Source organism: Numida meleagris, chromosome 2, assembly GCF_002078875.1.
Source record: "Numida meleagris isolate 19003 breed g44 Domestic line chromosome 2, NumMel1.0, whole genome shotgun sequence".
Lineage (NCBI taxonomy): Eukaryota > Metazoa > Chordata > Aves > Galliformes > Numididae > Numida > Numida meleagris.
In genome coordinates this window covers 143601612-143615684 of record NC_034410.1, presented here as the reverse complement: position 1 = coordinate 143615684, position 14073 = coordinate 143601612, and the positions used below count along the sequence as shown (strand labels likewise).

Below are 14073 nucleotides of genomic sequence, written 5' to 3'. Positions count from 1 at the left end.
GTCTGGCAGCCAGTCAGAATGCAGCACCTGTCCTGATCAAAGCTTGCCCAAGACAGCTCCAGTGTCACAAATAGAAACAACTGTGAGTTTGAGTAGGTACTAGGGAAAAGAAAGTAGAGGAAAAAAACATGATGAGAAAGCATCCTTGTTTCTGCCACCTGCTGCATAGGAGACAGCAAGCAGGCTTGGGCATTCTGGAAACCCCACTGGATCTCTCACCAGCTGGCTGCTCTGTTTCTCTCTTCTTTATTTTTTTCCCTAAAGTTACTTTGATGTATGGCATCAGCTATTGGCCCCACAGATAAATCTTTGTGTATGTAAAACAGAAAAACAAACACTGAACTGTGTTTTCCTCTTGCAGGCAGATAGAGCATCAGCACAACCAATATCAGACAGTGGAAAAACACCTCATAGGATAAAGTTTGCCTCTCTGATGGAGAGGGAAACTGATTTCTTTCCACATGTATTTGATCTCCTACTCAGTCTTGTAAAATTATGTAATGAGTCCTCTGATTTTAAGAGGGCTCCAGGGTAATAAGACTTATCTTTGCATCCGGTTATGAAGAATAAATTTTAACTGCCAATTACAAAGGAAGTGAGATTATAAAAGTTTACTTTAATGTAGTTATGAATAATCAAAAATCATGTAACAGACTTCTCTCTTGAAAGCTTACTTTAAAACAGGCCTGATGAAAAGCTTGCTCAGTTGCTTGGGTAGTGAACTACAGCCTTTACAGTTGAGGTTGCTGACTTGGTTTGTTGTAACAAACGACAATTTATCAACTAGAAAAGATGCTCTGCCTCCGGTGTTGGCTGTTTTGCATGCGTGCATCAAGCTTTCACAAATTTACAAGGCTGGGGAAGATGTTTGTGAGTGCTGCACTTAATAGTGTGCTGAATGCCTGCTACAGCCCTCCCCAAAATAATGATTTGGTGTATCTGTGTGGGATTGTTTTTTTCTTTCTTTTAAGCCCTTGAGTGGTGACACTGATCTATAGGTGCTGAGGGAAAACACCATTTTGGTGTCTTTGTTGTGAGGACGAAGCATGGCTTCCTGCAACTGCAAAAAATAAATTTGAGTAGCTTTGAGCAACAAGTTATGTAAATGTTGAAAACTTACTCAAATAGGGTAAAATTAAAACTTGAGACTCTGTTGCTTTCCAGCTGTTTCTAATTAGTACGTGCTCACATCCATCTGTAAAGCTACCATGGCCTTTTATCAGGGAGTGTAAAGACAAGAATTGGATAGGGATTTTGGAAGCCTGGTCTAGTGGAAGATGTCTGTGCCCAGCTGGGTGGTTCTCAAGCTCACTTCCAACCTAAGCTAGTCCGTGATTCTGTGATTTTTTCCTGTCTTTAAAATTGAGTTTCCAGAGGTGTGTGAACACTGACAGTATTTTATGTTTGAGAAATAGTTTTGATAATTTATTTAAGCTTTTCTGACTCTAACACTTGATCACAATGCCCTTTTCAATTCTGCTGTCATTTTTTTATTTCACCGGGTTTTTAAAAATGACATAAATGGGGAAGGAAAGTTGGAGCAGCTTCTCTGCTTGAGTGGGTGAAATAATGTAACACCTACTGTTCTTTCTGGATGCTAGCTGTTCAAGATTTTGATAAACTATTTTTAAATTCATCTGTATTTTATTTTTGTGCCTTATTTTCTTTCCAGCTGCATTTTCAGCTCGGTACAATTGCCTTTTTACTGCTTCTTTTATAGGATCGGTCTGTTCTATGGTTGTGCTGTGGTTTTGCATTGTGCAGTCTCGTGTTGTAGAGAAGTATCAACTTCAGCTTCCAGCCTTGTCTGAACCTCGCCAAAAGGATTTGCTAGTCTGTCTGTGTCTCTGAATCTTCTGAACTGCTCGGATTTGAGCTATCAGGGAAGGTCATGGTGCCCTCTGAAAACTCTGCGCTTCCTTGAGCTGCCTTTGTGACACATCCCTTATGCCCAAAATTAGTAGTGACTTTTGAAAACAGTTTTTTTTCATGATTTTGTAATTATGTCAGCATTTATGTGGTTCAGAAGTGATTTCTGTAGAAGTTATTAGTGTACCCATAATCTTTTGACTTCTAGAGCCTTAAAGTACCTGCAATTATTGGAACAGGCTGCCCAGGGAAGTGGTGGAGTCACTGTCCGTGGAGGTTTTCAAGAAGCACGTAGATGTGGCAGTGATGAGCATGGTTTAGTGAGCATGGTGCTGACACATTGATGGCTGGACTAGATGAACTTAGTGACCTTTTCCAACCTGTATGATTCTATGACAATAAACACAGAATTCACAGATTGATGCTTTCCATTTTGAAGAATGAGTTGCAGAAGTTCTGGTTTGTGTCCATTAGTGTTAATTTTCTCTGAACTTTGTCATCGTAAATGCCTGTAAAGCTGCAAACGTATTTTGCAGAGTAACTCTTAGTAATATTTGGTGTTGTTTTTGTTTGTGCATGTTCGGTATCGTGCACTAGGTGTCACCATTGATCCACTTTCAGAACTCACTTTGCTTCTTACCGGGATGTGGAGGTGGAGGAGTTGGTAGCTTTGAGACTTACTGCAGAGAACTTTCTTCTGGCTGCCTGATGTCTAAGCAAGACATAGTCATAACAGGGGAAGGAGTGATTACGTGGGCCTTGTGCAAATATATTGACAAGCTACAGTAGTGCATGATAGTAGTGGCTTACCAAGTTTGTTTCTACTTGAAACCTAATGGGGCTTAACCTTTCACTGAATTCTGCCCCGTTAGCTGACAGCTTGCATGTGTATAGTGTGAATAGGTTGTGATTTATGAGATCAGAGACTCAGAGAAATTGAGGGTTTTGTTTCTTTGCTTCTGTGGGCTGAGTTTTCAAGATTAGCTATTAGGTTTACTCTTGAAGTGGTGAAAACGTTTAACTTGGTAAATCAGTAGTTTTTGGAAGTGGTGTATTTTTGTATTCTTATCATGCACCTGAATATCATGCTAAGTATCACCCATAAAATGTGAAACTCTTTAGCTATTATTAGCTATTCTGACTAACTTATACTTTGTAGTACTGATAACTAATCAATTTTTCAGAAAATGCGTCTTTGCTGTTCTTCTTAGCTGATGAACTTCTGAAGCAAGTTTAAGATTTCCTGCCAGTAGGGGTTGGCATGACTGGCTGTGTGCAGACGTGCTGCCCTTCTGTGATGGAGATGTCTATTACTTTTTTTTTTTTTTTTTGTTACTCAAAAACATGCTTGAAAATTGTCTGTAATTAAAGGCAGTTCCGTTTTCTTTTCAATTTCAGCTTTCAGAAGAAGAAAAAATCCAGCGTTACAGCATTCTTTCGGAGCTGTACGAACGTATTGGCTTCCACCGGAAGTCTGCTTTCTTCAAGCGTATAGCAGCAATGCAGTGTGCTGCACCTAGCATCCCGGAGCCTGGGTGGAGGGCCTGCTACAAATTGCTTTTGGAAACACTCCCTGGCTATAGCTTATCATTGGATCCTAAAGATTTCAGCAAAGGTAAGTGTCTCTGGGAGAGCATGCGTTTGCTTCCAGTGTCACTCAGCTGGCTTTCTGCAACTAAATTCCTTAAGACATTTCTAATAAAAGCCAAATCCTTAACCTATCTGAAATTAATGGTGGCAATCAGAGTAGCTCTTCAAAACAGCACCTTTACTTTTTGCTGGTGTTGCTTTGAGTTCTGAGAGCTACTGCTGATTGTGTTGCTGCGTTCCTCTGTTTGTAGCCAATGTGTTTTATTAATGAGAGCATCTCTTCTACTGTTTCAAAATGTCTTTGTGATTTTACGCTTGTCAATACAAAAAAAAAGGTCATTCTTTATTTCTGAGTATTTTTTAATTACGTGCTTTCAGCTGTGTGTTTCAGAAATTGTATTCAGTTCGGTATGGCTTATAATCAAAGAATGAAAGATCCTTTTATATTTTACGTATAGACACACTCATACAAATATAGATGTAATTACATGCGTGTGTGTGTGTATGGTTGTATTTGTATCTGTAAGGTCAAATATGTCATGTTTCTCCACAGATTAAATCAACGTGATACTATCTGTAAGACTAGCTTTAAAACATTTAAACAATTTTAGGTGCTATTTGTCTTTTGAGTAGCTATTTTTTTGCATCTATTAAAAAACAAACAAAGCCACAACAGCAAACCAACAAAGCAAAACCTGCTCATAGGTACAAGTGGCTATTCTTATAGCTGTTAAGTACTGTCTTTGCTTTCTGCAAGTTTTATACTGTCTGCCACCATTCTTTAGATAAGCTATGTTTCAACATACGTTGGCTGCTCCAAAAGTAGTGCCTCCTATTTATTTCCATGGAAACTGCAACAGATACAAAGAGCACGAGAACATTATTTGACAGAGCAAATTGCCATTTACAGAGCACTATTTTTCAACTTAGTCACTACCATTAGCCGATGCGTGTGGATGAGTTGATTGTGACACTCTTCATTTTATGGTGTGACAGTTTTGTGCGGTGACTGTCCAGGATGTGGTTTGTCTTTCATGTCACTTCCGCCACTGCTGAAATGCACCACCCACCACCTCACTGTGCTCACATCCACTGTGTGGTCTGTGGAAACGTTCAGCATTGATGAATGTCAACGAGTGCCATTTTTTTTCAAATGGAGGAATTCAGTTCAACACCTTTGCTTCATATGCACTTTCATGTCAGATGGCATTTTGTCAGACTGCCCCTCTGCTGCCATCAGTTGCACAGCAACAGAATGTAACAAAATATTGGCAGGAACATTCAACCTCTACTTCCTCTATCTCCACCTCTGATTGTGAGCCAACATAGTAAAATAGAAGAGATTACTTTTGGAGCAGCCCTGCATAAGAAATGTCACTCTTAACAAGGATTTCTTATCTTAAAAATAGCGTCCCGTTGGTGTGCAAAATATGAACTCTTTAAGATTTGTTTGTGGTAATATTTTTACATTAGCCAATTCCAGAAGGATAAAAATGGGAAGAAAACTGCTTAGAAGTTTATGTATTGCACATCTCAGAATATGTATTATTTAATAATTGCTTTTGGGTACTACCAGCTTATTCTTCTTTAATTGTTCTGATGAAAACTTAGCAAATATGAAATAATTTATGGTTTGAAACTTCAGTTTTAAAGACTAAACGTCAAGAAATGTGCCTCGTATCCTGTAGTTCAGGGCTTTTTTTTTTTCTGCTGACTTTAGGGTGAGGTAAGTATTGGGAGAAAATTTTGCTTGATCTTTAGTTAGGTTTAGGAAGTACTCAGTTTGGACAAAAATCAAATTTTTGCATGAAATCTCATATGAATTTCTTGTTCTAAAATTTCAAACATTGTATATGGTGTTTTTTCTTTATGGAAAGTGTTAACTTCCTTTTCTGAATTCTGATGACAAATATAGGCAGTAGACAAGAATATAAAACAAAAAACTGCTTTACATTTAAATATATAAGAAAATCCAAAGACCTTGTTTTTCCTATCATTTTGAGTACAAGCTTTGGGTTTGGTTCCACTGGGTGATTTTTATGTATCATTAAATTACTGCTTAATATATACAGGAAACCAAATAAAATTTTTTTTTTATGACTTCTAGCTTAAAACTAAATAAATGACTCTATTTACTTTATAGGAACTCATAGAGGATGGGCTGCAGTACAGATGCGTTTGCTTCATGAACTAGTGTATGCTTCCAGAAGAATGGGCAATCCTGCCCTATCTGTCAGGCATCTGTCTTTCCTTCTCCAGACCATGCTGGATTTTCTTTCTGATCAAGGTATGATTTTAAAAGAGAGAGTTATCTATGCTTTGTTCTGTATTGTTTTTGAAGTATACTTCATTTGAGAAGTAACGGAGAAGACAGAAGTTAGAGGACTGTGTGCATTCTGTAGCTGTCTGATGGTAATCAATCAAGTATCCAGTGTTAATAATTTTAAATATTGGCAGTATTCTGACCTTGATATATAGCATCTAAATGAAACTTTCTTAAATGTTTTCCATCTGCAAATTGACTGCTTCAAACTTAATGCTCCATTTCCTCTGTAAATATTAGGCGCATGATTGGAGAGCTTAATTTGTGTTGTGGATTAAAAAAAAAAACATAATTAGAAAATGCTAGCAGCAGCGGAGAGATTGAGAGTAATTGAGGAAGAAAAGAAGAGTCCGCTGTAGTTCTGCTGTGGGTTTTCTGATGAAACTTTGATAGAGTGGATGAGCAGTGGAAGAGGCTCTGGAACACAGGCCATCTCTTCGCTCAGTCAAAGGAAAGCTCTTTGAAAGCACCACTTGGATCTGGTGGATCAACGCATTGCTGCAGGGCTGGGGTTATAGCCAGGGTATTTGGCTTTTTAGAGAAACCTAGTCTACTGGGAACTGAATGGGATCCATCTGCAAAAGGAGTGGAGGAAGTTTGAAGTACACCATGGGAGGGGAACATCAATTCACCCAACTCTTAAGAAGGGTGAAGGAGGAAAGCAGGATCCAGAGAATTTTAAGACTGTCAGTCTGGCCTTGGTACCTGGGAAGTTTATAGAGATGGTGGTAGCATTAGATGGATGGTTGGACTTAGTCTTCTACGTAGGTCTTTTCCAATCTAGATGATTCTGTTTTTGAAAAAGTCCTCTAAGGGAATAGGCACAATCCTTGTCCCCTGTGTTTGCAACACTGAACTTAGAGCAGCTGAACAAGATAGAAATTGAATTCAACATATTTTTCTCTCTTTATTGCTTTAGTAATGGGCAAATGTCTCTCCTTGGTGACTTGTGCAGCAAACAATTTTATTGGGAGCCTTTAGCTCTTTGCCAACTAATAAATTCCCTTCTTTGTTTAGTGGATCAAATCAGTAATGGAGGAAAGAGAACTGATAAACTGAAATAAATTATTTGTCTGTAGATCTTACTTGCTGTTAGGAGGTCTTTTGATTTTTCTGGGCTCATAAGGGAAGTTTTACTGTCGTCTTTTTTTTAAGGATGGAAAATTTCATTGAAGACAAGGCTTTGAGCTGTTTCATGTTTGTCCACATACGATATTGCTAATCCCAAATCTTAAAGTCCTAAGAACTTTTTTTTTGTATTTGCCACTAGGTTTTGAATCTCCTGAATGTTGTCAGGGTGTCAGGCTTCCCCTCTTCAAAATGATATATTTTTTTTTTACCTGGATGTTTTTTTTCTTAAATAAAACACACTTCCTATTTTTAAAGCTTGTAATTGATGATATATGTTAAATCCTACACTTAAATTTCAGGTAGTTACCAGCTCATCTTTAAAAATAAAACTAATGGAAGTGAAAACTCCAAGCTGAAAGGAAGTTGCCAGCTAAACATTTGGCACTGGAACATAATCTAGCCCTTTTATGTCTTGAGATTTGCTTCGTATGGGCAGAAAAGGAATATTCCCTTACTCTAGCTTGTTAATCCAATTCTGTTCATTTATTAGTTCAGCTGAAGATGAGAAACTGGGACTTCAGGAGGCAGAAACACTTGATTTCATCTTTACTGCAAGTAGAATTTAAAGGAGGAGGATGAAATTTAGTGGTTACGATGAAAGATCTAATAATTAGAAGCTCTTGCTTCTATTCACAGAACACAAATACATTGTCAAAACTAGTTTGTGTCTAAAACACAACTTTCTTGTATTTGAATTAATTGAATGACACTGATAATTATTTTAAAAACAGAACTTTTGTATGTAATCACTGGAATTAGAATTTCCAACCATGGAGTCTGGCAAATCTGAATAAAAGTATCATCATGTAAATGGGAGATGTCAGTCACTATTTTAACAACATGGAATTTAAGAGTCTGATTTAAAATTAAGCTATTTAGGTACATAAATCTGTAAAATGCAGCCTTATGGTTACGAAAAAGAGGTATCAAATTCTGCATTAAAGCTCTGTGATCTCAAACCATTATGTTTTAACAAGCCCTTGAGAATCACTCTTTCTTTAAATAACAATTAAAATGTGCACTTGCAAAATTGCTTGAAATTAATTTTATCTCTTTCTTTATAATACCTTTTGAAGGATAATACTGTACAGCTGACATTGAATTTAATTTGGATGAGGTCATACTTGAAAAACAGTGTTTTCTTGTTGGTTTTTTTATTGATAGTATTGGTAGTACTTAAAAGGATTGTATTTATATTGTGAGCAAATGTTTCTGAGGTGACTTATGTCATTATGGCTTGTCTAAACACACAGTTACTTTGAAACAGCTGCTACTGGAGTGTGACCTACCATACAGAATCCACTTCCAGAAATCATGTGTGTCTCTCACGCAGATTTGGATTCTTTCAGATTTTCTGTGGGTTTTCAACACCATCATACCTGCTACTTTGCTCACTTTTCTGGTGGCAAGGAGCCAAGTGCACAGAAGTGATCTTTTGTCACTATTCATGGTTATAGGATGAAACTAGAAACGCTTCATTCCTTCCTTGGACCAGTTCAGTTCATAAACATCATCAAAGTTATTTATTTGGGAAATAATGTACATGTTTCAGTGCTTCTTGTTATACCTCTACCATTAAAATCTTCTGATCCTCAAATTATTTTTGTGCTTTTCAACCTTCTAATGAGAAGATAAGCTTCACATTTGAGATCTCTGCTGATCTATCTGTTGTGTACTTCCTTTATCGAGTGAAGTAGTTTAATTATTCTGCCTTGTAAAAAAACATGCAGCAATTACGTTTCATCTATTGACCAGCATTCTGGATATCTTAAGTTTTGAACTGAGTGACACTAGAGGAGAGAGGGAACAAGACCTGGGAGGTACTTCTTGAAATATGCAAAGGTGCCTTCCTGTCATCCCTGTGCATCAGCGATTTTTTTTTTTTTTTTTTTTTTTTATTACTGGATGCCACTGTTAGTTCCAGCTGCAAACTCTGATAGCAAACTTAGGGACAGAGATTGCTTCCCAAAGCAGTTTGAGGTTGTGGAAGGAGCTATGAAGGTGTGCACTGGCTACTGGACTCTAGTTCTGCCTTCTGATCCTGGATAGCCAGTAGTCAAAGGTAATGAGAAAAATGAGAGTGCTGATATTTTCCTTGTCTCCATCGTGGTTAATTGATTTTGAACATGGTCTGAGCCCTCTTTGTACCCTTTTGGTACTTCTCCAGCCAACTGGATTGTCAGCACAGATACTACTGCAGCATTAGTATGGCCTTCAGTGTCTCAATATCTCTATTCTTCTGTTCTTATCCTTCTCTAGATTAGAATGATGAATTTTTTTTTTTTTTAGAAATGGAAGAACACTGGCTAACTACTTAAAGAATGACAGTGCGGCATGTCATGTATGTATATAGCCCTTTAAACACTAGAAGAAGAATGGTGAGCATCATGTAGTTCAGAGTCTTTCTGTGATGACTTTGGTCTTTAGTCTTCTCAGCAGCAACAGTGACCAAAAATAAAAAGGCTGAGTTCCACAGCTATGACCACAAAATGTCTTATGGTCTGGTAGGTAAGGTACGCTGGTAGTTTCAGTTTTGTTGATCTAGTTATCAAACTTTCCTTGCTCCCTGAGTGTAAGATTTGAACAATTTTGGCTTATTTATCTTTCTACCGATATCATGATAAAATCTGTTTTAGTCCTGTCAAACTACAAAATATATCTTGGGTTTCATTACAAACACCTTTCAGATATAGACATGTTCTCTGCAGATTGCAGAGTTGTCACCCTTGCCGCTGTCATTGATTCACTGAAGGATAGGAAATCTTTAATGAAAATCTTAAGACACTTCTCTTCAACCCAAGGACAGATGAAGTCCTGCACGTGATGAAGTGCTAAGGGGTCATTCTTGCCTTAGCTGGATATTTTCTCTTCAGAATTAAACCTTATTAACAGAGTTCATCCGTATCCATTAAGAGGGGTTTCTGTGTGTGGATTTTCAGTTATGGAGACAGATAAATCATACACACTATAAGAGCATTGCACAAGAAATACCATGGAGTGGTATTTCATTTCTTATTCAGGGGTTGTTTTTGTGGTTTATGTCAGATGGTGACTGCATGCCATGAGTAGCTGTGGTCTGTAGGGTGATAGAAGCATAGTTCTAGCTAAGAAAAAAGGTTCTGTTCCTTTGAGAGGTCCTGTACTGATTTTTCAAAAATATTGCCAGTTGTCTAAATTTTGTAGATATTCTGAACCCCATGGTGCCAGGATTCTTTCCCTGCTGCAGTACTGGCTGTTACTTGGCACTTCAAAAGCAAGTGATGTGTTAATCTATGACATGCAAACCTTCGTGGTTTGTAAGTTTGGCTGTTTTCTCCTGAAAATAATTTCTCACTGTCCAGAAAATGCTTAATCTCACGCTCTGCTGAGAGCATCTTCCTTGATTAGGAATTTCTGCCAAAACTTACAATGAATGCTCTTTCACTTCCCCTTATCCTCGAGTTGTGATGGACTTGTCAGTGTTGGGTGGGTAGACTGCTTTGATGCTTTGACAGCTTTGGGTTGTTCGTAGCTGGAGGACCAGGGACTGCGTGATGTCATCCAGCTGAACTTGTGCAAAGAGTTTGACACTGTCCTGCATGACACTGTGGTTGCCAAATTGGAGAAAACTGGATGTGATGGATGGGCCACTCGCTGGTTAAGGAATTGGCTGGATGGTCACACTCAGAGACTTGTAGTCAACAGCTCAGTGTCCAAGTGGAGACTGGTGACAAGTGGCATTCCTTGGGGATTTGTGCTGGGACTGGTGTTATTTAACATCTGTGTAGATGACCTGGATAGTGAGATCGAGTGCACCCTCAGCAAGTTTGCAGATGACACCAACCTGAGTGGTGCAGTTGACACACTGGAGAGAAGGGTTGCTATCCAGAGGGACCAGGACAGGCTTGAGAGGTGGGCCCATGCCAACCTCATCAAGTTCAACAAAGCCAAATGCAAGGTCCTGCACCTGGGTTGGTGCAATCCCAAGCACAGATATAGGTTGGGCAGAGAATGGCTTGAGAGCAGCACTGAGGAGAAGGGATTAGGGATGTTGGATGATGAAAGATTCAACATGAGCTGGCAATGTGTGCTTGCAACCCAGAAGGCCAACTGTATCCTGGGTTGCTGTGCTGTAACGAGAGTTCTAGAGAGCTTCGGTTCATTTGTTTTTCTTTTAGTTTGAGCTAGTTACTTGCCATTGCTCCCCTGCTTGCCATTTTGCCTGCCTATTCCCATAGTTCCCTCCCTTCCCCTCCTCTCTATTTTTCTTCCTGTTCTTCATACATAGGACACAAGCAGCAAGATAAGTGTTAGAAATAAAATCTAAGATAAATAGGAACGCTTGATTTCAAGATGCACAACCCTGATAGTAGTATTAAACTTGAAAGAAAGGAGTGAGCTCCACAAAAGTAAAGAAGCTAAATGAAAGGAATGTTGGAGTGGTGTGTTTGCTGGTAGCATGGAGACCACTTCAGGAAGTTGTAGATTCTCAGTAAGGGCGTTCACCTACTTCTCCATTAAAATAATTCCAAAAATAATGAAAAATGTATGGCTAGTTAAACAGAATAAACAGCACAATTGGATAAAATGGGATTGACTCTATAAAAGTGAGTGTTACGTCCAAACGTATAGAAAGGAGAACACCAACCCTGACCAGTTCTGTGGACAAAAGGGGAACCTTAAGTCCAAGAACAATTTTGAAGAGTAACTTGCTGTTGATCTTTTGAAATGTAATATTTTTTCAAATTCATTGGAAATTTGAAGTGTGCCAGAACTTATGTGGAACTGGAATAGAGTTCTACAAAAAGAGACACTGAGGGAAGATTGAGCTACAGCAGACAAATTTTCCTTTCTTTGCAGGGAATGTTGAAACACTTAAATGACCATGATTCAGTTAATATGGTGTTTCTGAATGCCAACAAAACCCCCTTTTTGGACACTGATTGTTTAGTGTCTGTAAGAGAGGAAGGAAACAATAAGTGATTGAGGTTATGGTGTGGAGGAAAGAATGGAGTCAATTGGTATAGGGTTCTGCTTTTCAACACAGTTGTAAGCTGTTAGGAAACTGGCAAAAATGGTAACAGCGCTTTTCTGCTGAGCCAGGTTATTTAGAAGAGTTTCTATGGTTGTTCTGATTGGGACATTGTGTTTCTTGAGAGTGGAAAATAAGAGATACTGTATTGGAAACCTCTGAGAAGCTCTGCTTACGCTAAAAGTAGTCTCAAGTAATGAATTCCCTGAAGTGGGTGTAATGTAGGCACCAACTGTTTTGCTCTGAGCTTCTCTCCCTCTGTGCTGCAGCAGTTGTTCATAGAGACGTAGCCTGTCAGCAGTTTGCAGTGTTTTACAGTTGTAAGGAATGCTGTTCCTTAATACTATATTTAATTTAGGACAGCATTTCCCCTAGGATCCTTTACAGTACATAAATTAATTTTTAGATGCATAAAAGTTATTGATTTCAAGGACTGAAAAGAATGAAACTTTAATCAGACTGAACAGAAATTATGATGGAAATTAAATTGATGCATGCTTCTCAGTTGAGTTCAGGTTTACTTAGCTGACATTACTGAACTGGTTTTAATGTGCTGCATTGTATTTTGGCTGACAAAGTGCCTGCAAGATATATTTGTGTAACCAGTAAATCTTTTAAATGTTTGGTCTTAGAAAGATAAAATTAACTGATTTCAGGACGGAGACTGAAATGTTCAGTATAATTTCAAAGGGAATATTAATAGCAGCATGGTAGGTCTTAGCCATCAGATGGAAATATTTTTACAGCCTCAGCGTAATTCCATCTCTTATCTGTGTATGTGTATATTGTGTGTGTGTGTGTGTGTATATATATATAAAAGAAATTGAACAGACTTATCACCTCATGTGTTTGATAGATAGCCATGGCACAATATGGTTGAATGAAAATGTATGTATAGTAAAAAAAAAAAAAAAAGAAAAAAGCTTGAATGTAAATGCTTCCTGACAAATTGTAACGGGAGTTTTCTGAAGTAGGAGGAAACTTCTTAGGAGCCACTTACGTTATGCATCATGGTACTTTGCATAATCAGATAAATAGGACGTGGGTATGCACCATACACAAGCCCACTGGCCACAGGTTTTTGGGTTTTTTGCACGACTCTTCCATCTCTCTTGCAATACTGCAAAGAGTAATGATGCATGCTGCTATTCAAGTTTTCCTGTGCAAGGTAAGCATAAGAGGGAATCAGGTGAATGATATTTAGAATTTGCTTTAAGATATGTCATTTATGTATGAATTTTGCTGCTTTTGTTCTAGTTCTGTTTTGTTCAGTGCTGTGCTGTAAATCTTCAGCACTGTTATGTGCTCTTGTTGCTGGGAGTTTATCTGGAACATTGCATACTGTAAAATCTTTTTTTTTTTTTAATACAGAGTAGTAGCAGGAGAGTAAAACTCTGGGCTTATTTTACTCATTTAAAAGCTCACTCTGCAGTTGATGTTTTCGAAAGGAGCTGGCTTATTTAATAACTAAACTCTAGAACAGCTTTTTAAAAAATGTAACTTATTTTCATGAAATATGTCTTTTGGGCTATACTGAAACTCAAGACCGCTGAGAGGAAAAGTAAAATGCCAACACAATATAATCAGTTTCAAATAATAATCTGCACGTCCTTCTGTGACTTGAGTACGCTGGTTCAGACAGTAATCCAGTGAATTTATGAATTACAAAGTGGAATAAATAAATGAGATTGAGTAAACTAGTAACAAAGTCACCAAGAGGAATAAAATTCTTTTCCGTAGCACAAAATATGAAGAGTGACACTTTAAGTCAATGTTTTATGCAAGACTACTGTAATGTAAATAAAATTAACACTGATTCAAATTGTGTAGTATTACAAAAAACCAGAAAATCTTTCACACAATTTGCCTCAGTTTAGTCTTCAGTTCAGAGTTGTGTGTTAGACTTGTTGATAAAGCACAGAGAAAATCTCTAGGCTTTACCTTATGAAAAGTCTCAGGTGAAAAGGAAATCAGTCATTAAAACTTACTAGCATGCTTAAAGTCACTCATGAATATAATGAAGTTTCCAAGCCGTACCTCAGAATTCACGTCTTCACAGGCAGTTTACTTGGTGCCTGGCCTGATGGCTGCAGATGGGTCTCACCTGTCTCAAAGATGGAAGTGGATCCTAGCCCAGGAGCTGGCAGGT

At 38.1% G+C, this 14073-nt stretch overlaps 1 protein-coding gene across 3 annotated transcripts in view; it reads left to right on the top strand.

Annotated features, from left to right (window-relative positions):
* The window catches only part of TRAPPC9 (trafficking protein particle complex 9), a 472762-nt gene that overhangs the window by 18504 nt on the left and 440185 nt on the right, over positions 1–14073 (top strand). For all 3 annotated transcript variants that reach the window (XM_021387135.1, XM_021387133.1, XM_021387134.1), the window contains 2 exons: positions 3268–3484; positions 5603–5746. In XM_021387135.1, coding sequence (XP_021242810.1) covers positions 3268–3484; positions 5603–5746 — 361 coding nt within the window. The remainder of the gene's footprint in view (positions 1–3267; positions 3485–5602; positions 5747–14073) is intronic.